Source organism: Corvus moneduloides, chromosome 14, assembly GCF_009650955.1.
Source record: "Corvus moneduloides isolate bCorMon1 chromosome 14, bCorMon1.pri, whole genome shotgun sequence".
Classification (NCBI taxonomy): domain Eukaryota; kingdom Metazoa; phylum Chordata; class Aves; order Passeriformes; family Corvidae; genus Corvus; species Corvus moneduloides.
In genome coordinates this window covers 934,850-959,951 of record NC_045489.1, presented here as the reverse complement: position 1 = coordinate 959,951, position 25,102 = coordinate 934,850, and the positions used below count along the sequence as shown (strand labels likewise).

The following is a 25,102-nucleotide window of genomic DNA, read 5'->3' as shown; positions in this document are numbered from 1 at the left end:
CCAGCGGCAGAACTGGCTGGGAAACTTTCCTTGGAGCCAGCTGTAAGAAACCTGTCAGGTTGACCTAACACCTTTTCCCAGATATAATGATCTCCAGCCTGTGGTGCAGACAAGCAGTGAAAACGTATTTCAAAATCAACGCCCCTTACCCTGGTGTTTCCATGGGTGTAGAGCACCTAATCCCAGGAGATAATCCTGGTCTGCATCAAAAAGGAATACAACTTTCATCTTCTTTAGAAGGTGAGCAGCAACAACTCTACATTAAAAATGGTGTATCTCAAAGCATCTCAGAAAAATCTCAAAAATGAGATCTTGAGATCTATGTGACCAAAGATAAATCAAAATATATTAATTAATGGTTAATCTGTGCCACTGGATAATGGGCTGGGCTGCTCCTGGCACATGTGAGAAGCAGTGGCTGTAGCAGGGGGTGCATGCCTGGGGCAAGCACGGTGGGCAGGGCCTCTTTTTCCATATTTCTCCTTTTATTTATCTTACATCCCAATAGCTGAATAACCGGCTAGGGCAGGAGGTGTCTGGGAGGCATGGTCCTGGTGGCACTGCCTGCTGCTGGGGGTGAGGTAGGGCCCTGCCCAGGCTGGTCCTGGCGTGTCTGATCTGCACCGAGGCCAGGCGTGGAGCCCAGCAGCAGGGCGTGGCATGAGCAGACACCCCCAAAAATGAGATGGTGCTGAGTGGTACCCCCCCATGAATGCTGGGTTTGCTGAAAAGTGCTGGAGTGCCAAATGTGCTGAGAAGCAGGAAGCAGTGCCTCAGCAACTGCTGTGGAGAGACACACATTTTATCTCTTGTGGAGAGTATCAACAGCATTTTCTACAGGGAGCTGGCTGGGTGGCACAACCCTGCTTTGCATTGCTGCACTTGGAATTATCTAGCATACCCTTCTTTTCCGGCTTCCAGAGGAGCTGACTCAGGAGGGTCAGGGTAGGCAAAACATGGTGCCTGGTCCCACCAGCACTGTCGTGGTACCACAGCCTGGGCTGGGGCTGCCTTGTTGGAAACTGGCGTGTGAGTCTGCATTTCTACAGCTCTTGATTTTGCTCATTCAGAGACCCACATCTGCCAGCAGGGTCACCAGCAGCTCTCTCCACAGCCTGTGTCCTTCTGAGCCTAAAAGATGGAGAGAAGGAGAGATGGAGGGAGTGAGTCTGCACCCGGCTGAGCTTTGCAGAAGTCGATGTCTGTTTGTATGCTGCCAGGAGGAGATGAAGAGATGTTTGAGCAAATGCCTGTGGGAATACACCTCCCACCTCCTCATACCAGCATTGCTTTGCACAATTGGATTCCTTCCTGATGCTTGTTATCACTATCAAAATTTAAATGTGTGGGCTGAAAGTTGAAGAGTGAGACTGCTGCTCTTCTGTGAAGAGCACTGCTTGGTCACTTGTTTAAAAACACTGCCAAGTCCTCCTGTGTACAGGACAGCACCAACCTTTCCAGGCAGCAGGAAGACCTGGAGGACAGCCTGTAAGAGGGGATCATGTGGGGAGGCTGTCAGCTCCTCTAGTTCCACCCATGGCCCTGCTGTGCTTTCTCCCATGTCATTAAATTTCGCTTTCTGCGCACTGGCTGGGCTTAGCCAGCAACTACACTTTGTGTTATAACCCCTCCTTGCTCCACTCTACCCCCAGAAGAGGATGGGGAAGATGATGTTGACTCTGAAATCTTCCCTGAGAGCCCTTGATTTGTCCCATACACATGGGCAGGGCAGGAGGCTCCCCAAGGCAAGCTGTTGTTGAGATGTACAGGCATCTCTCCTGCTGTACATCCACTGTTGTGTTTTTTCAATAAAAACTAAACCATGTGTTTTCCCCATATATATTGGTGTTTCCGGGGGACTGCGAACCATCATGGATTTCACCACTGTTTCCAGGATTCTGATGGAGACACCCTTTGGCAATCAGCCTTCCTAGCACCTGCAGTGAGGATGCCCCGTGCTCCGAGGGGCAGGACAGGGAAGGTGAGCCTGGTCCTGGGGTGCTCCACACATCAGGGAGCTGTGGGGCGGCAAAACCCCACAGCAGCCAGGCCTGATGAAGGAAAGTAACTCAGAGACAGAGATTTGTGATGTGGGAAAAACATGGCAGTTCTTTGACCACTCCTTCACTAACCCAAATTGATAGAAGAAGGAGCCAGCAAGTGGTTTTTGCGAGCATCTCAGACACTGGAATTTGAACACTGATTTAGGGCAGTAAAAGGAATTAATTGCAAGTGATCCAGGTTAATGGGTGTTTTGCAAGGCAAGTGGAATGGATCACATCCTGTGGGGTGCCTGCAGGTGATTCTCATCCCCCGCCAACCCATCTGTAAATCCCAGCACCTGTTCTGGGGCATATAAACAGCCAGGGAAAAGGCAGTGTTTCCCTGGGGTGTAGAGCCTGGGGCTTGGGCTGGTGAGGGGCTTTCACATGAAGCTCTCCCCTCCCTGCTTTGTGATGAAGGTACAAAAATTAATTAAAATAAATCTTTTACCCTACCACAGCAGTGGCTGTGGGGGAAAGGTGAGCAGCCCCTGCTCCTTGGCTTTGCTGTCCCTTGGGAGGCACTGCTAAGGTGTGGGGCTCTTTCCCATGTTACTGTTGTCTGAAAGCTGGTTACAGTATGTACATACTTAAATAAACATGTATAAGCAAGGTAAGTGGATTTTAAACCTTGGAATGTGTGTTAGGGTTGATAAAAGCCCGGGGTGAGAGGTTTTTTGAGCTCGAGAAGCTGGTTGCTATGTACACTTTCTCCTGTTTGCAGGTTCTACTCTCTCACTAACTTGGGTGGGCTGGCTGCCAGCATGCTCTTGTGGAAGTTTCCTAGCTGAAAAAGCGACTGTTGGGAAGTAGTTCAACATTTTCTTTATATGAGCACACCAGGGTCCAAGTGATTTTCAAGAGATCATTCAAAATATTGTGATATATGTGATAATAGGCAGCTCTCAACACACTGAGGAATGAGTAACCATGCACGGAGTTTCTTTCGGATGTGTTGTTACCTGTTGTAGACCCTCTGTTGTGTTACACTAAAAACATGATCTGGAGTGTTTGCTGTCATGTATGCTGAAAAATGTTAGGAAAAAACCAGGTTGAATTCATTGAGAGTAGCTCCCTAAGCTTCTTTTGATTGGCTTGAAAGGGGCTATCAAGATTTTGTAGGAAAGGAGAAGACAAAGGACTGGAAAATGAGAAACTATGAAAACTTTCCCTTTCTATGTTAAATGAGCCCTGTTGGAGACATTGTTGCTGGCAGAAGGAAGAAGGATATAATCAAATTTATTTGGTAGATGTGTTTGTCTTGGGGCACCAGGAAATATGCTGGAGTCTGAGGTACATAGATTTATCATATTGTGTATCAAATATATTTGCTGGATTTTCCCCCTTCAAAAAAGAAAAAGGGAAATTTCATTAACTGAAATTGGTGTTCTTTCACTTTCTTTTATCACTCTAAGTTGCTGTGAGCTTGAATAGGGTATCTCACACTGAGGGGAAACTGCCTCTTGGGAAAGACTATTTAATTAGAAGGGCTTTTGCTACAGGATATCTCTGGATATGGGCTAAGAGCCAATTTGTTAACCAAAATCTTTCATTTTAAAGTCTGCTGCAGCAATCAGAGCTCAGGCCTTGCCTGTGAGAGAACTTTCACCTTCTTCAGCAGCACTTACCTTTCACTGCAGCTGAGCTTAGTGGGACTAGCTCAAATACCTGACTTGGTGGCACAAATCTTGCTTGTTACCAAGCTCTCATCTGATTAGACCTTACACCCCACCTTCCGTGCATAGCGTAGCTGTAGGAGAGGTTTGTGGGGGTGATTTAGGGTTTTTCTATGGGTTTTATTTTGGCTAGGCTTGTTGTTTGTAGATCGCAGGTACAATTACTGCAGAGGCCTGCAGCAATAGGCATCTGAGCTCTGTGCCCTGTTCCAGCAAAGAAAGCTGCTGGGGGAGGGATAAACTGATTGAAAATGCACTTGAGGGGTGGGGAAAAGCATGTGCACGTCCCTTTGTGCGATGGACACCGCAGTGTGGGTGTTACTGCTGACTCAACTCCACAGTGCTCAGTGTGACTCAGAACTTGCCTCTTCCTTCCCCCCAGGAAGGCTGGGGAAGGCCCAAAGAACTCCCTGGGAAGTCCCTGCTGCAGGTTATGCCTCACCAGAGGCAGATGTTTTGGGTGCAGGTGCGAGGCAGGACTCGGGGAACTGGTGCTGAGTGCCGTGCCCAGCTGGTGCTGGTCAGGCCCTGCTGATCCGGGAGGAATGGGATGCACAGGCTCCAGGGGATGTCAGGAGGCGGGGCTCCGTGCACACCCTCTGCAGACAGTTACTGCTTCCCTCACGGCTGTTTTGCAAGAGTGATGCAATCCCTCCTTGGAACACCCACACACACGAGAGTACTTGCTGGCCCCTCCCAGGGGAAACCTGGTTTTTCCAGGCAGATTGGCATGAGGGGAGGATGAAATCTGCACCCTGCCCTGCTGAGGGGCAGTGAGCACTGCCCAGAGGTGTTGGCAGTGAAAGGCCATAGGCAGGGCTCCACCAGATAGAGGATTTGGGTGGCTTTGGCTGCTTTCAGAAAGTGAGCTCCTGGTCGGTCCTGTGCCTGCTGGTCACCCTGTGCTGGCAGGGTAGACTTGAGAGTCTCAGGTGTGCACAGACAAGAATTCTCTCTTGGAATCTGCTGGCAAAAATGCTCTCATTTCTTATAAAACAACATTTTTCACCAAATCAGTGAAGGATCTGTTCTATTCAGGAGCAGTGAAGGGAAAAAATGGTGTCAGCTTCTCCTTGGCATTCCCGCAGTGATCCTGGCATGCTGTGACGTACCTGCAGACCAGGACAGAGCCCTGCCAGTCTCTTCAGAGTGCAGTGACTGTGGCAGCCCTGAGCATGAACTCACCTTCCCAGATGGAGGTGGCCTGGAATGGTTGTCGGGGGAAAGGATTGCCTCAGAAGTGGGTGGCACTCGGCAGCAAGTGCCTTGTCCCGGATCCTCTTGCCCAGTGTGAGGAGCACCCAGTCAATGGGCAGGTCATGCCCTGGCAATAAAGTAGCTGCCAACCTACACACTCGGGTTAACAAGACCTACTTCAAGCTGTAGCAACACCGAGGACAAACCTGTAGTACCTGCCAGGCAGTGGGAAGGACCTTGATGAGAAGCAAATCCATCTCCATTGACTTAATTCGACACTGGATATTATAAAAATCCATAAAATATTTGGAAGACGTGGAAAGCCGATTGCATGTTTTACAGACAGCTCTTCATCCTCCAAGTGGCCACACGATGGCAGAAGAAGCAAAGAACACTGCAAAAATAAGTGTTTGTTAAAAAACTCCCCAAACCCCGCAAGGCGGTGAGGGTTAGTGTGTGTCCCCAGGTCAGAGGGGAGCCTGGCTCCCGCCTCCTGCTGTGGTACCTGCCAGGGACTGAGCTTCAACACCTCCATCGCCGTGAACAGTCAAAACAAAGGTTTTCACAGGACATGAAAACTATTTTGTGAGAGAACTTGATGGATTTACCCAAGGTGTGAGGTGTTCAAGGCCATCCCCCGGGTCCCTCTGTTTGTGCCCTGCTTGCAGTCTGCTGAGCGCTTGGCTGATGTCCTGGATAATTCATTTTTTGTGCTAATTGAAGTGGCGACGGATGCCAACCAAGCTGTATCGTGCAAAATTCTCCCTCGGAGGGGGACCTGCTCCTTGTGGTCCCCTCCACGGGCAGGGCATGCCCGGGTGCGGGACGGAGTCCCCGCCAGCTCCGTGCCGGGCAGCGCCTGAGCCTCGGCTGTTCTCCACACGGCACCGCCTGTTCGTGGCTTTAACAGGCGCGTTAAAAACAGATTTCCCTTGTAAAGACCTGTGAACTGATACAATTGCTACCAAATCAGCAGCGGAATCGTGCAGCCTGTTCCAGGCGGTGAAAAAGCCCAGTCAGGGTTGTTTGCTTCCTCTCTGCGGGGCTGGTTTCTGCTGAGACAGGGGTTTCGCTGCCCCGAGGCCACTGTGTCAGCAGCTCACGGGGGATGACAGCTGCCTTGATTTCTCCAGTGAAGTCCTGCCTTTGGCTGTTCGGGGTTAAGTAAGGAGATGGGTGGATTTAAACAGTCTGGTTCACAGCAGGATACTATGGTTGTACTCTGGCTGAGTTTGGGAGACCAGGCACTCACCTGTAGCTCTTACCAGCTGTGCGTGGATGTATTCCACCTGGGAGCTCCCTGGAAAAGGGTCTCTGTCACTGCTGGCAGTGCATTTAAAGCTAATTATCTAATGTTTAATTCTGTATCACCATCCAAGTCTTGCATTTTGTTTCTAATCCCTGCAAACTTTAAAAAAATTAAGACATCAGCATTTCAAACTGAAATGGGTAGGGGCTGATGTTTGCGTGGCACAGGAATTGTAAGGACAAGTACAGATGCATGGATTCTCTCTTCTGCTCATGGGACCAACTCTCTTTGTGATCAATTAATGCAGGTGAAAGGTGAGGAGCAACTGTACCTGCAGGAACATATTGAAGAGAAGAATAGCTATCTTTCTGTGGGCCAGGTTGCCTTGGCCTTTGGAAACATGCAGGTGTCTAACCCCAAAGGCTGCAGGTTCACTGGGCATGGCTTGGTCTATTCAGCACCTACCACAGAGCCCTGCAACAGGAAAATGTCTGAGAACAACAGCTCCCTCTTCTAGCCAGCACAAACAGGCTAGAAAAGCATCAGCAGAGTACCCAAAAAGCAGTGCAAAAGCTGCAGGGTAGTGTTGGTCTAACTTTAGTTCTCTATTGTTTTGTGGGGGAGGGAACTCTGCAGCCAAGCTGGTTAGGCATTATATTAAGATGTTTAACAATTGCCATTCATTATTTTTAAATGCCTGGCATTGTTTTCTGGTTTCCTCTGTTGTGGTTAGGCCTTTGTGTAGAAAGGTGAGCAACAGCACAGCTGCACGGGGAATAGTGGGCAGGTTGCACTTGGGAGTCAGATGAGTGCTGGCTGTGCCCTCGGCAATGCTGCCTGGCTCAGCAGGGATGTGGGAGCCTTCACCGATCCATCTGCTGCTGCCCTGGGAGAAGTGGGGTTAAAAAAACCCTGTAGACTCCTGCCTGTCCGACACCTGACTTCTATTTTGGTGCTGGGGCAGGCGTTCTGTGCAGGCTTAGATATGTCACACTGTGTGAAACTGCCAGACAGTGGGTGCTTGTGTAGAGCAAATGTGACTGGGTTTAGCCTTAGTAAAACCAATGTGATGCTATTCTTGCTTTAAAAATGTGGAGTGAAAAATCCCTGTGTGTTTTCCAGGTCTCTGGAAGCTGACAGCTGCTCTCTAGGCCCAGTTGTGGTGCCACAAGGTGAGTTTTGCTCAGTTCCCAGAAGAAGCTGACTTTAAAACGGGAGTGATGCAAGCTGCTGAAATGGCAGTGGCACCTGGGTGCTGGGGTCGAGCAGCTGCCTGCTCCTGGAGAGGTGCTTGGAGCTGTCAGCAAGGGACAGCACCAGGAAAACTCCCTGCCCTGTGCTGTTGCAGAGGATATTGCTCCAGAAAAGGCTGCTTTATTACTAGGCAATAATGAAGCTGAAAGCATAACAAAAACGTAGATTTTGTTAGGTTACATCTTGTCTTTCTCAATTTTGGTGGTTTATATTTATTAATATTCTCGTGCTCTGTGCCTGCTCCCTGGAGGAAGCATTTCAGGCGAGTTTAGCGTCCTCTCTGGCGCTATCCCAGCCCCGGGGAAGGAGTGTGTGTTTAGCCTGTGTGCTGCAGGAAGGCTGGAGGCACCAGGGAATTCCGGGCTAAGAGGCTGCAAAACAGCCCTGGGAATAGGCTGGTCTGGCTGAGCCACACATGGCAGGAAGAGTTTCAAGTGGGGAAAAGTACCCAGAGACTCTAAACAGCTTCTGTGGTCAGTCAAGTCTTGGGAAAAATGCTCCAAGGTGTGTTTATGTTGGCTGCTTGAGCATGGTAACAGCGACTGGGCTCCTGCACCAGAGGAGGGGACGGCTGTGTGCCTGCAGTCCGGAAAGACAGCCATGCCCTGGGTTGCACCACCAGCAGGTTGAGGGAGGGCGTTCTGCCCCTTATTCCACTCTTGAGATCCCCACTGGCAGTGCCATGTGGAGCTGTTTCAGAGGAGGTCATGCAGATGCTCTAAGGACTGGAGCATCTCTGCTGTGGTGACAGGCTGAGAGAGTGGAGGGTGTCTGAAATGTGGAAGAGGTGGCTCTGAGGAGGCCTTGGCGTCCCTTCCAGTGCCTAAAGTGGATGCAGGATTGCTGGACAGGGGCTTTTAATGAGGGCATGTAGTTATAGGACTGGGGGATGATGCCTTGGGCAGGTCGCACAAGGGGTAGCAGCCCTCTTCAAACTGAGAGAGAGCAGGTTTGGGTTAGCCATGAGGAAGAAGTTCTTCCCCCGAGAGTGTTGTGGCACTGGCACAACAGGTTGTCCAGAAAAGGTGTGGATGCTAAGGCCAGGCTGGATGGGGCTTGCAGCAACCCGGTCTACTGGAAGGTGTCCCTGCCGGGACAGGGGTTGGAAGGAGATGGTCTTTAAGGTCTGTTACGACCCAAACCGTTCTATGCCAGTGCCATAGCAGAGGGGTACCGGCACGGAGGGCAAATTGCACACATGCAGATGGTGGGGAAGGGGCGGGGCGGTGGGTGTAACAGAGCCCGGGGTGGGTGTACCAGAGCTCAGGGTGCGGGGCGGTGGGTGTACCAGAGCTCAGGGTGGGTGTAACAGGGTGCAGGGCAGTGGGTGTACCAGAGCTCAGGGTGGGTGTAACAGGGTGCGGGGCAGTGGGTGTACCAGAGCTCAGGGTGGGTGTAACAGGGTGCGGGGCAGTGGGTGTACCAGAGCTCGGGGTGGGTGTAGCAGAGCTCAGGGTGCGGGGCAGTGGGTGTACCAGAGCTCGGGGTGGGTGTAGCAGAGCTCAGGGTGCGGGGCAGTGGGTGTACCAGAGCTCGGGGTGGGTGTACCAGAGCTCGGGGTGGGTGTAACAGGGTGCGGGGCAGTGGGTGTACCAGAGCTCGGGGTGGGTGTAACACGGTGCGGGGCCGAGCCCGTCCCCGCCGCGCCCCCCTCGCTCCCGGCCGGGCGCGGTGGCTCCGCCTGGCGGCGGCGGCGGCGCCCTGCACTCCCAGGCTGCTCCGGGGCGGCCCCGCCCCCGGCGCGGCGGGACAAAGCGGGGCCGGGCCGGGCAGGGCCGGCGGCATGGAGCGGGGCGCGGAGCGGGGCTCGGAGCGGGGCATGGAGCGGGGCTCGGAGCGCGGCCCGCGGCCGGAATAGGAGCCGGGCCGGGCGATGCGGCGGTGAGCGCGGCGGGGCCGGGCGCCGCCGCGATGCTCCGCCGCAGCCTCAGCCGCCTGGTGAGTGCGGGGCCGGGGCGGCGGGCAGGGAGAAGTTCGCTGTTATTGTCTTTTTGCCCTGTGTTGCGTTTGCTTTCCCGCCGGGGCGGGCGGTGCTCGGCGCGGGGCGCATCCCCCTCCCCGCAGGGCCCCGGCTCAGTCCGACCCTGCGAGCCGTCCAGAAGTTGCCTTTGCTGCCGGAGCCCAAACCTTGTTTTTTTCCTTCCCCAAACCTGTTGGAGGGGACTTCCCCGCCCCGGCAGCGCGCTCCCCGGACCGCGTGGCTCCTCCTGCCCCGGGTGGGAGGCAGGGGGCTGCCCCCGCCGACGCTCCGCGCCGCCAGACCCATCCCCGTCCCTTCCCGCTGCCACATAAGCTACTCGGAGATTTCACCGTGACCTCATTGCTTGGCCTCAACTCTGTAATTACTCATTTTTTTCCTTTTCCACAGCAAATGTGGCAAACCCCGTGTTTTAACATCATTTCGGGCGCTGCTGTTTATTCAGCAGTGTCACTGATTGCGCAGTGCGTAGTTAGCAAAGTTCCTGGAGTTCAGGCGGTGGTGAGTGGTGTTAGCACAGCCCCGACACCCTGGGAGGCTCCGGAGCCGCTTCCCGAGGCACCACCCCGTTACCTGCCGGGATAATGGGCTCTGCCCGCAGGGCCGGAGCCGCCGGGAGATGCGCTCTCATATTCACTTTTGGTTTGGAGCGAGGTATTTGTGCCAGATTTTCCAGGCTTATAGCGCAAGGGACTCTAATTCTCCTTTATAAGTCTGGAGGTAGCTCTGCGGGGCTGGGGGGCACGCGGGTTGATTTCCCGTGTGTAGGCTGTGTTTCTGTTGCGGGCTCTGGGTTGTTTGTCAGCCTCGGGGACAGATGGAAACTCAGTGCCCTGAGTTGCTGCCTTTGATGCCTTTTGAGTTTAGCTCTGCCTGTGTTAAGTGCTTCCTACCCCAGCCTAGCAGGAGTTGTTGTCTCAGTCGTGTCGGGAGGCATTTGTGGCTTGAGGCATTTCCACTGAGTTCGGTTAAAAGCGTTTTTGGGTGGCCGCTTCCTGTAGCGGGTAACTGTGAAGCTGCCTGGCCGGGTTCTGGATCCAGCACCCTCCTCGCTCGTGAGGAGCGAGCCCTGCCCTGCCCGGGGTCCCACAAAGTCTCTGTGTCACCTCTCACAGTCCCTCGGCGTGGGGAGGGGACGTTCAGTGCTGCTGGGATGTGATGTCCTTTGAGGTGGAGAAAAAATATCCTGAGCACAGCCCAGGTATTTGTAAACGCTTAGTGCAGGGCTGAGCTGTTGCAGCACCTATTTGTAAGGGTAGAGGTGGTTTTCTTGCTAGAGGAACAGCTCTGTTCAGAGACCAGGACAGAGTGCCAGGTCATCTGCAGTGTTGGTGTGGGATTTAGACGTTGTTTCCACCTCCTGGCTTTGTAAGCAGCATTTCAGCAGCAGCAGTGAGCTGTTTCTTATCAAGCTGGTGCAAGTGGTACGGGTCCCCCGATATCACCCTTTGGCTGATAGAGCAGCTCCTGCCATGCTGCTGCAGCTCTCCCCTGTCCCCAGCCCTGCAGGGTGCCACAATAGGCTTGGGTCAGTCCTCTCTCTCCTGCTCCATGGGAGGAGAGGGCAACCCGTGCCAATCTCCATGGAACTATCCCCAAGCTGCTGTCTTGCCCCCAGTCCTGGATGGGTAGTGCTGGGCTTCAAGAGATACTCATCTTGTGGCAGTGGCATTGCAGAATTCACTGCAGTTGTTAAAGGCTGCAGATTTTCTCACACTTAAGATCCCATAGGGCTATTCAGACAAACGCTGTAACCTCTGCACTGTGTGGTGTCTGCCAGAGGCTCGTAAATACCAACAGATACTAAAAATCCTGCTTTCAATTGTATTTCACAGCTTAGGCACAATGGATGTGACTTGCCCTATCAACATGACTGTTTGTGGCTCTGTTTTTCCCTCCTATAAACTCTTATCCTGGATAGGGTGTAAAATAGGATGGTAAAAAGAGCAGGAAGGGTAGAGTGGTGCATGTGGGTCTGCTTAGCTACCTGGGGGTACAGACTGATGCTCTGCAGAAACAAATTGGATTCTGAACTTCAATTTGTATCACTGAAATAATCCCTGTCAAAGGAAGAGTGGGGCTGGGATCACTGCAGGGAGGTGGGATTGAATTGCCATGGTTAATCCACTTTTAGGAGATGCTGTCAACTTGAAATATAACTTTAATTCTTTTTTGGAAACAGGTTCTAGTGCTGGAGTCTTATTTTTAGTGTCATGCTGCTCGTACAGCTGTTGTGGGGAGGATGTGGATGTGGAATGGGGAAGTGTGTTGGTGTCCAGGGAAGGATTGGGGTCACTGCTGTGCTGGGCTCCTCACACTCCTTCACTGGGGCGAGCACTGTCCACTTCCAGACCTGCTGGGAAGTGCTGGTCCCTCTGTTGTGCGTCACAGACAATGTGCTTTTCCTCATTTATTACTCTGCCTGGGTTCCTTGGAAGCATGCAGACAGCTGTACCCTGGGGCCACAGCTCTGCACCACAGCTCTGCCCCACAGCTCTGCCAGGGCTGCAGGGCCAGTGCCCACTTGGGCTGTTGCAAGAAATAAGTGAGAAATGCTGAAAGAGAAGTTATTGATGCCCTCGTTGTTTTCAGTTTTCCTCAGCCTTTCCAGGAAGGCTGAGATGGTGGGTGAAGCGCCCCAGGGTGCTCTCCATCCTCTTGGGATGCCTGGTGCTGGCTGAGCCCGTGGGCTGATGCTCACCTGTCGTGGTGCTCTGCCCTGGGTCTCCTGCCTCTGCAGTCAGTGCAGTTCCTTGCTCTGGTACTCTCCTATTTGTGTTCAAAGCCCAGGATAAGTAAGAAAACAACAAACAGTCTGTAATTGCGAGCAAAATTCTTCTGTTTGAGTACTTGTGCAGTGCCTAACAATAGGACCTTAGTTGTGTTATTCCCATTTAATTAAATACCTTGGGGTCTGATCCTCTTTGCAGCCTGTGCCCTGGTAAATCCCTGGTGTTTGGCGAGTGCTGGGCTTGTTGTGAGCTGCTGGCTCTCAACAGTGCTTGCTTGGTGTTGGGGAAGAAGGTGCCTCTTAGATGGGCTTGCAGTGGTTGTCCCTGGGCTTGACCTGTGTGACTCTGAGCCTTTGCCTTGTTGGAGGCTGCAGTGATGTTCTCTTGCTGCTCCTCTCCTGGGGTCTGCATCCCTCTGTCCTGTGCAGCTGCCAGCAATGGGGGTACCCCCAGCTTGGTTATGAGGCCCTGTGGGGCAGTGTCTACCTGGAGCCCTGCAGGAAGATAGCCCTGCTTGGACCTATTCAAATGGCTGAAAATGGGAAATGGCCCAAAGTCACCTTTTAGATAGGAAGTAAATTCCCCACTGGCACTGGGAAATGGGTGAGAAGGGACAGGGGCAGATGGGAAGAGCCCTGGGGTGCACTGGGCAGTGTGGGGCTGACCACTCTTGGCTGCCAGCCCCTGCCCAGCTTGGGGCATGCTGGAGCATGGCTTGTGAAAGATGTCCAGGTCTGGGGGTGGAGGATGCTGATTTACACTCTTGTCTTTACTATTTTAGCGTGTAATAAAATCTGTTTTTGGACACAGAGCAGATCTGTGATTTTCTTTCACACTTGTTTTCTTTTTCTAGCGAATATGAACCAAACATTAGTGTGTGATTGCAGTTCCTATTCTAATAGTAAAGATGACTATAGGTAGGAGTTGGAAGCTGTGAGAATTGCCTTTTCCCCCCAGTCCAGCCATGTTAACACCTGGAGGGTGAGGCTGCATGTCAGATACCTTGTACCTGTCTGCCAGCTTCTGCAGGAAGTGTTTTGCTTTCATTGATGTGACAAAAGCCTGCAAGCAGCAAAGGTTGGGGCTGGGGTGTCTCTGTGACACCAGGTGGCAGTTCTGCTTGGAGAAGTCCCACACTTCAGAAGTGTGGATTTTAATGAAGCCACTTGAATTTTTCATGAAAATTGCTGAAATTTTATTTTGTAAGATGTGTTTAAGGTGACAGCAGCCTTCCATGTGCTCAGGGCCAGTTCCCCTGTAGCAGCCACATGGCAGCCCATGCTTGACCACAGAGAAGTCAAGGAAGGCTCAGCTAGGAAAGCTGGAACTGTGAAAAGTTTAGAGTTGTGATCCCTTATTGATGCTCCTTCATCAAAGTGGAAAATGGGGCCACAGGAGTTTCTCAGGTTCTGGGGAATATGGGGACATAGGGGTTTCTCAGATTCCTGTAACCATTTCCTCTTTAGTGTCTCTTAACTGTAGACCTATTCCCAGAAATAGCTCAACTATTTGGCTAAAAATAAATAAAAAGCAAACAAAAAACTTGGCCCGGGATAAATGGCTGCATGGAAGTGTTCATGTGTGCAGTTGAAGCTTGGGGAAGTTGGAAATCACTGCAGGGCGGGCTGGAAAGCACCGGTCAAACATTAATGATAAGTGATGCTTCTAATTAAACCTGTGGCATGCTGAAACTGTTCTGTGGAGAATTAGTTGTCTTGGCTCTATTCTTCTTCCCTTCTTACCACTTTTGTCCCCAGCTGGTATTTTGCTAAGGGTAATGGTGATTGTCTGGGCTGTATGGGAAAGGTTGGGAGCTGACTGGAACTGCAGCTGAAGGCATGGCACTTTGCTTTTAATAATAAAACTTGTAAAAGCAAACAGGGCATCTATTAGTAACAAGCTTTTCAGCCTTGCCTTTAATTTCATCCTGTTGCCTTTGGTTTGTACACTTCCTTTCTGATTAAAGCTGCTGTTACTGGCTGTAACTGTCTCTAGTGGAGAGATTTGGGTTTTTTTAAGCATTAGTTAAAATCAAAGTTGATGGAGAGCATTCATGGTATCTGTGAGTCAGAAGAAACCCTCATACCCGAATCAGTTGTTGCCTGCCAGTGATCATGTTTTTAGCAATGCAGGTTTGGTCCCTATGAGCATCTTCCTCCCATGGCACCATGTTTCCATCTCTTATCCCAGATGTGTAATTCCTTGCGTTGTGGGACTGTGTTTCCTTGGGAGATGTAAACCCACTGTCCTTGCTGAGAAAATGCTGGACTGGCCAAGTGGGGGACCATCTCTGTGGCCAAGATCTGCCTGCCAGAGGAGCTGGCATTGCAGGGGTAAGGGAGTTGCTGGGGTGCCTGGGAAGGGGGGAATTTTCCAAGGAACTTGGGGTGAGAGTGTGTTGTTCACCCATTTGCCTTTCCTTGAAAATGTTTGCTCGGGGGTTTTTCTAGGGAGTTTCCTGTATTTAGCTGTGTGTGGGAGGCGGGTGCTGAGACTGGAGGGCAGCAGGGAGGTTTTCCTGCATGGCTTGGGCAGTCACTCCAGTGGCCTTCTGCCCAAATGTGTCCCCTGCTGAGGGGAGAGGGCAGCAGCTCCTGCCCTGTGCCAGGACAGTCTATCCCGAGGTGATCTCAGAAAATAGCTCTGCATCTAGACTGAAATCTTCTCGCTGCTCTTCTCAGAAACATTTCTGTGCTTGCTGAGGTCTGGGAAGGACGGGCTGGTTTTACCCGAGCAGGTTTTGCCAGTGCTATCGATACACAGGGTGTTGTGGACTTCACCTGCCTGTGCTCTCCCCAGCCAGTGCACCTGTGTCCATGCCTGGGCTTGGAGCCCCACAGTGATGCTGCAGGAGCCAGGAGAGCCTGGCACACATCTGTAGCTCTGCCCCTGCCAGCTCCCTCACCTCTTGCAAGTAGACAAGATTTTTTTTTTTTTCCCCCGCTTTAATTACCAAGTAGTATTGAGGTTCAGTGATGGGGGTTTTTTTAGTGTTTTCCCTTGTTTGCCTGGAGACTTGCAGCTTTCTCTAACTTGTGGGGACCATGCAGATGGTGGGCTGCAGGCAGGGCTGGTTCCCAGCAGCTCAGGGTGCTGGACTGTGGCTGTGTCCTGCTGTCACTCAGAGCCTCACACCGCTGGGCTGCTGTTAGCAGTGGGCACAGCACGAAGGACATGGTGAAGTGGGCTCTGCTCAGACCCTGCCCTGCCCTCAGTCAGAAGGGTGTCCTGCTCGTTGGAAACAGGTAGCAAGGACACTGCTGCTCACGTTGCTGATGACTGTAAGCCATTTCTACAGTTATTGTTGAAATAACTGTACAGTAATCTCATGTAGTTCTGCTCTCCTGAGGCTCCCTGCACCCTTTTCCCAGGCTGGCTCCACGACCAGCACGCAGCCCCGGCTGCTCTCGGTGTGACCATCACACTGCAGTTTGCTGAACTGCTCTGAATTATCCAACACTTGACCAGTGACTTACTCGCTAGGTTTGCCTGAACTGGCTAACATTTGGTTAGAAGTTTGCTTTTTTGCAATAAACTCCAAGACTCGAGCATGGAGCTGTTCCTGGGTTGCCTTAACCTTCCTGTGGGAGCAGGGTGATGCTGCTGCCTGTACGCTGCAGGGGATGGCAGCGAGTGGCAGACTGGTTTACAGCTTGATTTACGAACTTGTAGCCTGGGGAAACAGTGAAACTTCCCTGTTTTAAAAGGTTTCCTCTGGCTCCTGCCCTCACCTGGCTCCCGCTTGGCTACTGGGTCAGGAAAAGCCTGTTTTGCCCAGAGGCTGCAGTGATTTCAATATATATATATGCATTAAATATACATGCATGCAATATATGCACATTAAATATGCATATAAGCAATATACAGAGATGCATTTATATATATATATATTTATTTTTGCTTATGGGCTCTTTCTCAGGCTTGGCCAAAACCCAAGGAGCTGCTGGGCAGTGATTGGCACAAGGCACCACTTTGATGGTTGCAAAGTGCATTTGGATATTGAGCTGCGTGTGGGACAGTGGGGTGGGGAGAGGAGCTGAGGCTCACTGGTGGGAGGGAAGCAGTCCTAGGTTTTGTTTCTCCTCCCCTCCATAATTTTTCATGCTCTCATAGGGATGCTCACTGCCACAGATGCTGATCAGAACCAATACTCTCTAAAATTTTTAGCTCTTTATGCAACCCCTTCTGCACGTGATGTGCAGTTTGTCCACTCTCGTGGGCACCTGTTGCATCCTGCTGACTCCGCTGGTTTTTTTTCCCAAACCTCAGTCATGTTGTTTGGGATGGAATTCCAGCTGAAGCCCATTTAGACTAAAAGCAGATCTCCTCTGGACATCCAGCCTAATTGACAGTGCTTCAGAGACATTTGTCCTGCCCTCCTTAATGAAAGCTTAGTGCATGATCCAGTTGTTTGTAAAGAGCTTTTTGTTTTCCTCCTGCAGCAGAAGGAGGGGTAAGCCCCTGCGAGGCTGTTCTAGCTGGGTATTTTGCTCTCAAATCAGGCTTTTCTTGTGGTTTTTTTCCCCATCTTGAACAAGATTCCTGTTAAACTCCATTGTGGCCTTTGCTGGGTAATGCTTTGCTGCAGGCTTTTTGCTCTTGTGTTCAGCTGAATTTTCAGGATCGATAGGTGAAAGGACTCCAGCCTTGCTTATGGAGGGCTTGGTAATTTCTTGCTCTGTGTTTTCAAAGTATCTTTTCATCTGGCACTTCTTAAAGTGTGCTGTACACCTTAACAAGAGTCTGTAAGACGATGGAGGTGGGAAACAGAGACATCGCTCACTTGGTCAATGCAATTTGTGTGCAGTATTGTGGCAAATGCACTGATTTGCAAAACGGAGGGATCCTCTATTTCTTGTACTATAAAGGACCTAGAAAAGCTGAGTAAGATGTGCAACAGGCAAGACCAGACAATTTGAAGCGCTTCTTTGGTACTGCAATCCAAGATCTCTTCAGCAGTAATACAAATTAAATACTGCTTGACTGCAGCAACGCTGTGCTCTGTTGCTGGAGTCTCAATTGGCTTAAGAGGGGAAAAAATAAAAAAAATAAATCTCACTGCCAGGAAATTAAATGCAGGGGAAAAAAAATCCACTTTTGTGAGGAGCCTTTCCATCTTTTATTATGATTTCTGTGTAATTCCTCCCCAGCATTCATACAAAGCCAAGCAGCTGCTATCTGTAGGGACTCAGACTGCACTGGGGGGGCTCCAAAGCCAACCTTGAAATGCAGCATTAATATATTTTTGTTCCTGTTTGCTTTGGGTGGTGTTTTGCATGCCACTTTTGTTCACTCTGAGTTGTGGAAGTTTTTTATTCTTTTTGATTTTCCTCCTTCCTTACAGCTCACCTTTTCTTACATTGTTTGCTCAGGGAGGGAGTGCAGTAAAATTAGCTGTGATGCCCAGAGGGCTGTTGTCTTTGTATCAGCCAAATTAGTATTGTGGAGTACATAATTTCCGTGGGGTGGTTTCTCCCAGTGCAGCTGAATGGATGGAAGTGGGACTTCCCACCTAACAAGTACCCTTCCAGTTAGTGCAGGGTGGGAAGCAGTCAGGCAGAGAGAGGAAACCTTGGGTGAAGGAGCTTGTGCAGATAACCATGAGAGTAGGAACGCCCTTGTCTTGGTGCCGGGCTGGGGAAACAGCCTGATGGGATGGAGATGGCTGAGTCATTTCCAGGGATGCTGTCCTGCTCTCCAGCACAGGACGGGCTTGCTTCTGCAGCTGATGGTGCTGGGGTGGACCACAGTGAAACCCCCTGAGCTCTGAGCCTGATGTCCGAGGGCCAGCTGAAACCTCAGCTCCCTGTCCCTGTGGCTTTGCAGTTTTCCAGGCTGTTTTCTTAGGGCAGTGCTTGGTGTGGGGCTCGCTCAGCCTCTGCTCTGCCTTGCCCAGCCAGAACAGGAGCCAAAGGATTTCCTGAAGATAAACAGTTCTAGGCCACATGGTGAGGATTTCTCTCCTGACTGGGTGGATTTCACTGATCCAGTATCCTGGTATGACTGTGCCTGCAAGCCCCAAGGACGAATCTGTTGGTCGCTGTAGTACCCAGAAATGAAAATATTCCCAGTGCAGTCTGGGTCGTGTGGAGCTGATTTGGGCTGTGGAGCAAGGGGTGAAGCAGGTGTTCTCTACCTCTTTCCCTTTTATCTCCTGCTGCTTCTGTGGAAACATTTGTCTGTAGTACAGCAAGGGGCAGAGTTAGATAACCACAGCTTTTACGGTTTTGGAGTTGAAAAGCTTGATCTGAACCAGTGTGAGTGAGGAGCATGGGGGGGTGCTGGCACCTTGGATACCCAGTCGGGGATTGAGGGCACCCCAGGATGCTGGTGCAGAACTCGGGGAGTCCTTGTGGCTGGACCTGCCCTCCCATCCCTCTTCGTGGCTGTTGTGTGGGAGATAGGACAGCTTCCCTGGGGCAAAGCTTCATCTGGGGGATGGGTCTGGGCAGCCCTGGGTGCCAGCCCTTGCTTCTGGGGGGCTGTGGTGAGATACATGCTGGCAGGGCAGTCTGTAGCCTCTGCCCCTGGAGTGTGGACAGCCAGGCAGGCTTGCTTCCCAGGGGAAAGGGAATAAACTGCTCTGGGAAATGGGCTTCTTGCCAGTCAGCTGGCAGCCTGGCTCTGAAATGCTGGGAAAACTTAAAAAGGGGCAAAATGTTTGTAGGTGGCAGAGGTTAGAGTAATGTCTGGCCGAGCTGGGATGCATAACATAGCATTTAGGGTTTTTTTGTTTCCATAACTGAAGAGCTCAGGCTTTCAGAGGACCAGAAAACAACGGGAAAACCAACAAATTATACCTCTGCTGGGTGATGCAAGCACTGACAATTGCAAACTGGGAGGTTCTTTCCATTTTGCTCTTATTTTAATTTTTGCCAGGCCAAATCACTGCTCTGGAGAGCTTGCTGCCCTGCTAAAATAGCTCCCGATGAACAGACATATGTGCACAGCTTGAGCTGGGGAAAGGAGGGAGGAAGAGTTCTGAAGACAGGAAGACCTCGTTGTATTTGCTTTGTGACCTCTGCAAAACATTTGGCTCTTATTCAAAGTCCTTTTTCTGTTCTTGAGCCTGAAGTGTTCCTATGAGCCTGAATTTTATATGCTGGCGGCATGCTGGTTGAACTTTTCTTTTGGACTGCCAAAAATAAAGATCTGCTGCCTGTATTTCAAGATGAGCAATGGTTTCATAACCCTGGCTGCCAACGGGGCAGGGAAAAAAAGAATTGAGATGCAGAAAACTTCCGAAGGTCGGTGGTTGTGTTTGAGCAGGAGCAACAGATTTTCCGCAGAACAGCAGCGCTGAGGTAACGCTGCCCCAGTTGATCCCGTCTGGGTTTGGCTTTCTGCATCACTCGGGAACCTGACTTTGTGCAAAGTGCTGCTGAACAGAAGCTGTGATTGCAGACATTGTGGCACGTTTGCTGGGAAGATGCAGTACTGCCTGCTTTGAGGGTAGACTGCCTCCAGAAGGAAAAACAAAATCCGTGCCAAAAAAGGTCTTTACAGCTGTCACTCCTGACCATGGCACTCCTCAAGTCCAGGATAGGGCTGGGCCCTCCTTTGAATTTATTACCTAGGGAAAAAAACCTCTTGTATTTCCTTTCTCCACCCTTATTAAATCTTTCAAGTAGCCTTTTCCCCTGTTCTCTCCCCCCGGCCATGTCTCTGCTTTTATTGGTGCCTCTGTTGGCTAAGTCAGCTTTTTCAGGAAACGCAGCCTGGTTGGGCTCTGCTGTTCCCCACCCCATTGTCCTTGGTGAAGGTGATCTTCCTGTAAGACCATATGGTGAGGCAGCAGGTCTTTGGGACAGAGGGGATGTGGGGATGGGCTCTGTCTGGTGCCCTTTGCTTGGCTGCACCACTGTTTCCATTAAGGGTGGTGTGATCTGTGTCAGTGATGCTGTGCTAGAGCTCATCATCTGCTGCTTTATCATGCCCAGGAATGAGGTCTGGGTGTTGAGCCCTATCACATACTGACTGTGGTGTAAAAAACCCCCCGGTACTTCTTTTCCCATGACTTCTCTTTTCCTCTTGCTTATTCTTTTGGTCTGGGGGCTCTCATGGTTGCCCCTGCTGCCCCCCACCTTGGCTGGAGCCAGCTTAACCCAGCGGTCACTCCTTGGTGGTCATGTTTTGTCCCTGGCTGAAATATCAGTGGGAGCTTCAGCCTCATCACAGGAGAAGGGATACTGGTTTAAATTTCAACCTTCTGTTTTCCCAAGGTACCAGCCTTCCCGTCCCGCTTAGGGATGAGCAGCAAAGTCCTGTCCAGTGGGAAAGGAGATGGGGCGGTGTGCACCTTCAGCCCATCCTCTCAGACCTATGAGCTCTTAGTATTTCAGATGCAGTGTTGGTTGTTTGGCTTTTTCCGAGGTCTGTGCATGTTATTGACCCTTCCTGCAGGCACAGGGAGAGAGTGGTGGAGTCGATCCTGATTGATGGAGTTGTCTCTCTGAATCGGGAGATCTGCCTAAATATGTGGTCGGTGTGGGTAAGCACAGTCTGAGCTGCTGAATTATTCAGGGTATTCTCAAAGCATTGCTTGTACCCTCATAGAAATGACTAAGGACAAAGAGTCACAGAAAAATTGGCAAGAAGAAATTTCAATTAAAAATATATCGGTTGGGCAATGAGGTTGATGTGCTGAGCGACTTCCCGAGGCTGATGGATGTTTTGGGGAGGTTACGGTAAATTTATGGAGGCTTTTTAGAATTGTGGATGTGTTTTCCTTTGTTCTTCTGAGGCTAAATGAAATGGGAGCTAGAACAGGCTGTTTTGGGAGGTGCTGTTATTTTTGCAAGCTTTTTTTGTAAATCAGGTCGCCTTCTCTACTACTTTTATGATAAATGGAACAATACAGGAGCAATTAGACTTCAAACTATTCATGAGATCGAAGCCAAGTAATGTGATCTTTCTAGTGCATATATTTAATATAAGCTGTGATTTCATTCAAATGCTTGAGCCTTGTACTTGTACTGTATAATTATCTCTGGGTTTAGCAGATGATTTTTTTTTTAAAATGCCTGTGGTTTTTATTAGATCCGTTTTCTATGAGTTATTTGTGTTTACTTTGTGGCTTAAAGTTATCTTCAGCAAACATGAAAGGAGAGGTTTTTTTACTAGTTAGTTCTGGTTTTGGTGCTTTCTGGAACTGTAGTAAATCAAATGGTGGTGGTTTTTTTTCTTCTGCTGCTGTTTTTTTCTGGAAACAGGGCCAGAAGGTAGCACAGACACTTGCTTTCCATATGGGGGATATAATTAAACACTCTGTTTTGCAGCTGCCCTAGAAATAGTCCACTTGAAGTGGCTCCTTGTCAGTGGTGGCTGCAGAGCACAGGTTCACCTCTGTGTTGAACTCAGTCTAACTCCGTTAATTTTTACCCAGGCTTGCTAATTTTTACCCATGCTTGCAACTTTTATCTGGTGCCATCTGGGTCCTGTGCATGGTGATGTGATGGATTCCCAGAAAGTGGGGAGGGTGGTGAAGAGGAGCTGCTCCCCACAGCAGGCGGGAGCTGTTGTGCTGGGGAGGGATGTTCCTGTGGGAGGAGGGCACACGTGGAGAAGGGGCAAGAGGCACGAGGGGGCAGTTGCTGGAACTCAGGCAGAGAATTTGGGGTCTGCTGTGGGCTGCGAATGTAATTCTGCCGTCTCTGAGATGCTCCAATAGCTTCAAGTCATCAATATGTCGTGTTATTAATTGCATCCATGGGCATTTTTACTGCTGGCCTGATGCCTTCAAATCATACCCGTTCTTATCTCCCCAAAGAAAAATTTATAGTGAAATGCCAAGCCTCAGGTGACCTTCCATGGGCATGTAGTTGGGTTTTTGAGTTTGGGCAATGTAAGAAAATAGCCATTATCCTTCCTAATGCCTTGATTTCAGAACTGCTGCTTCTGGCAGTACGTGGGCTTGATAAAAGGTGCAAGTATGGGAAGGTTGGGTTACGTCAAAGCATTTGACAGAAATACATTCATGTGTGAGCTTTTCCCTGGCATGAGAAGGGTGGTGCTGCAGCAGCAGCCCTTGGCCCTGCCGAGCGTGCAGCAGAGCGTGCGTCCTGCATCAGTGCAGGCATTTATCACTGCAGCCGGGCACCTGGGCCTGCCTAGGGGCAAAGCTGGGATGGGCAGCCAGCTGCCAGCTTGAGGGATGTTCCTGGCAGAACAGCCTCGCCCGCTTCATCTTTATCTCCTGTGATTTGTGTTTGACTCTCTGGCTGGTGTCTTCCAGCTGAGCTCCTTCAGCAGAAAGCTGGTTTGGATGCCCTGCTGAAGGATTGACTCGCTGATGGGCTTGGCTAGGCACGGCGGGAGTGGAGCAGGAGCTCTGAACTGGAGCTTGAAACATTGCAGGAGGGACCAATGTCTTTGGGGCTGGGCCTCAGGTGATGCAGACAGGATAGTGGCTCTGCTCAAAAATGCCTCCTTCCCTCCTTCCTCTCAGTCCTGGCGTCTGCGGTGTCCCCCTGGTGCTGCTGCGTGTCTGCCAGCTGCTGGGAGCGCTTCTGTGTTGCAGGGACATGGTACAGCAGATGGGTCTGTGGTCACCTACCAGCATCCCCAGATCCTCCAGGCTTGGTGGGAGAATGCAGCATGGCATCCCTGGCACTGTCCCGAGACTGTGACCAGTCTGACACTGCTAATCCCTGCAGACAGCTCTGCTTCTCCCCATGCTCACGCAAACACCACGCCTCCAGCCCAGGGAGGTGAGAAAGTGCCTGTGAGGGGAATGCAATTGTTTATTTTCTTGAATAATCCTTTTGGCAGGCTTGGCTCTAAACAGCAGGAGAAACTCTGGTGTTTGCCTGCACCAGCTCACTCCAGGACTGTGGGCTTTGTAGAACCCCAGAAGGCAAAGAGGCAGCTGCTTGAAGTGTATCCAAGTAATATTTTCTTCTTTTTTTTGCCATCAGAATTAAACTTTTTAATGAAAGGCAGTCAGAAAAAGTCGTCTAAATCCTCTCCCTGCTAATCTGCATATTTTATAATTTTCCCCAAAGCCTGGCAGTTATTCCCTAAATCTCCCTCTAAGTCTCTGTTGCGAACCGTTATTAAGACGTAGCAATCTATTAGCGACCCGGCGAGCGGCTGAGCTGGGCTCGTCAAAGTGAGAGCTTTTAATTGCTGAGCTCAGCCAGCACCTCTTGCTGCAGGCGTCTGGTGTGCGCTCGCTTTCTGGAGGCTGGAGAAGAGAGAGATGTGGTGTGAAGCCTTCCAGCTTCTCGTGCGGCTGTGGGAAGGTGTCACACCGCGGGGTGGTTGAGGAATGGGAAATGAAATGCTGTGAGTGGTGGGAGCCTGGTTAGAGCATGGAGGGGTTCTCCCTCTGCAGCCCCCGCAGAGGGCTGGGATGCACCCTGGAGTTAGTGTCACTGTTACTGTGGTGTTACTCATCTTTGTAGGTGATGCTGCAGATGAATAACTGAAGGGATTTGAGTGTGAAAGCCCTCCCAGGAGTTGGTGCTGATAACTCGGTGTGGCTTGGTCAGCCAATACACCACACCTGGGTGTGGGCTCTCCTCTGCTCTGAGGCTTCACATACTCCATGCTCTCTATGGCCAGCTGTGGATAGTCAGGAAATACTTGTGTGTACTTTTTCAGAAGTGCTTTAAGCAGAACTTTGTGGTTTCCATGCCAGTGCATGTGATTGGCAAACCCTCACCCTGCTCCTTCCCAGTGCTCTGCAAGCGGCATGGGCAGGGGAAGCTGTTGCTTCCTCCCTGTGCTGTAGGGATGCTCGCCAGGCACGCCTGGCTCCAGATCCTGGACGGGGCACGACGGGGACCAGACGTGGGGACATCTGTCTCAGCTGCCTGGTACCACTGTGGCGTGGGTGGATGGCTCTGCCTCTCGCTCCTGGGGCACAGGTTGGTGAGACCACGGCTGGCACCTCCCTAGTGCAGCAGATACATCAGGGAACCCTTTTTGGGTCTAGTTTCTAGTTAGGAAGAGTTGCTGTTTGGTGTTACGGGTGGTGGTGGTGTGGCTGGGAGGAAGGTGGCGTTCCCTAGCTGGGAGTGTGTGCCAGCCCAGCCCAGTCCCTGCTGGGGGTGCTGGTGGCTGCTGCTGGCTCTGTCGGGAGGTGCAGGGACGTTGTGTAGGGCTTGAGAATCTTCCTCCTGCTGCTCTAAGCATCAGCCACTGGAGGTGTGAGGATGGCTGTAGTCCGAGTGGTCAGCACACCTCCCCAGGTATAGGCATGGTGTAAAAACACTTCTTTAATTAAAGATGCTGCAGTCATGGGTGGGAGACCAGGGAAAGGAAGAGCTGCTGCTTCCTTTGGGCAGATCCTGCTCCTGGTGCAACAGGATCCATTCAGTTGTTGCTGCTCCAGGTCCATCAGTTTTAGCTGTTTAAATTTTTGGTTTTGACACTTTCGCCAAGCAGCAGTTAGTCCCAGGCCTTGCTGTCTTAGCATGTTTTTCTTCAGAGCACCTTTCCTCTAGCTGGGTTTTGTTTGCACCTTGACAAGCTGTGTGTGATAAGCCCTTTGGAGAAGGGGGTGCTGAGCCAGCTCCAGGGCACTCCAGGAGCATCCATCTGCAGAAGGCTGAGCCTGGGCAGCTGACACAGGACAGGGATTTGGCATTTTTGACACCTGCTCTGGTGGGGTTTCAAAGCAAGCAAGCTCTAGGGTTGAGGATTAGTATGAAGTGGAGTATGAACAGTATCTGCTGGTGTTTTAGCAGCCCTGCTGCCTGCTAATGCCCTTGAACCATAAACTGTGACAAATGTCTTCTCTATTAATGTTTAAAAGCTCAAAACCTTAACTCTAAGGAAACCCTACCCTGGTCTAACACCACTCTTTCCCCCCCTCCCCTCTTTACTCATTTGCTGTTAGTGGGCATTTTAAATGCACTGTGTAATTTTAAGTTCAGCGTCACAAAATGCTTCCTGGTGCCAGCCAGGTCTTCTCCCTTGGCTGTGAGCATCTGTGGCAAGAACACTTTGTTATATGAAAGGGGGAACCT

The 25,102-nt window shown here is 50.9% G+C and overlaps 1 protein-coding gene across 11 annotated transcripts in view; it reads left to right on the top strand.

Moving 5' to 3' along the window:
- The first annotated feature begins 9,258 nt into the window (after positions 1-9,258).
- Positions 9,259-25,102, top strand: part of ATP11C (ATPase phospholipid transporting 11C) — a 55,175-nt gene continuing 39,331 nt past the window's right edge. For 10 of the 11 annotated variants that reach the window (XR_004242973.1, XM_032123519.1, XM_032123511.1 and 7 more), the window contains exon 1: positions 9,259-9,356. Coding sequence is in view for 10 of the 11 variants with exons in the window: in XM_032123519.1 (XP_031979410.1) it covers positions 9,330-9,356 (27 nt within the window). In the remaining variant the exon portion in view is untranslated. Of the gene's footprint in view, positions 9,357-20,518; positions 20,620-25,102 lie in introns of those variants that run through there. The other variant, XM_032123512.1, reaches the window with a different exon arrangement.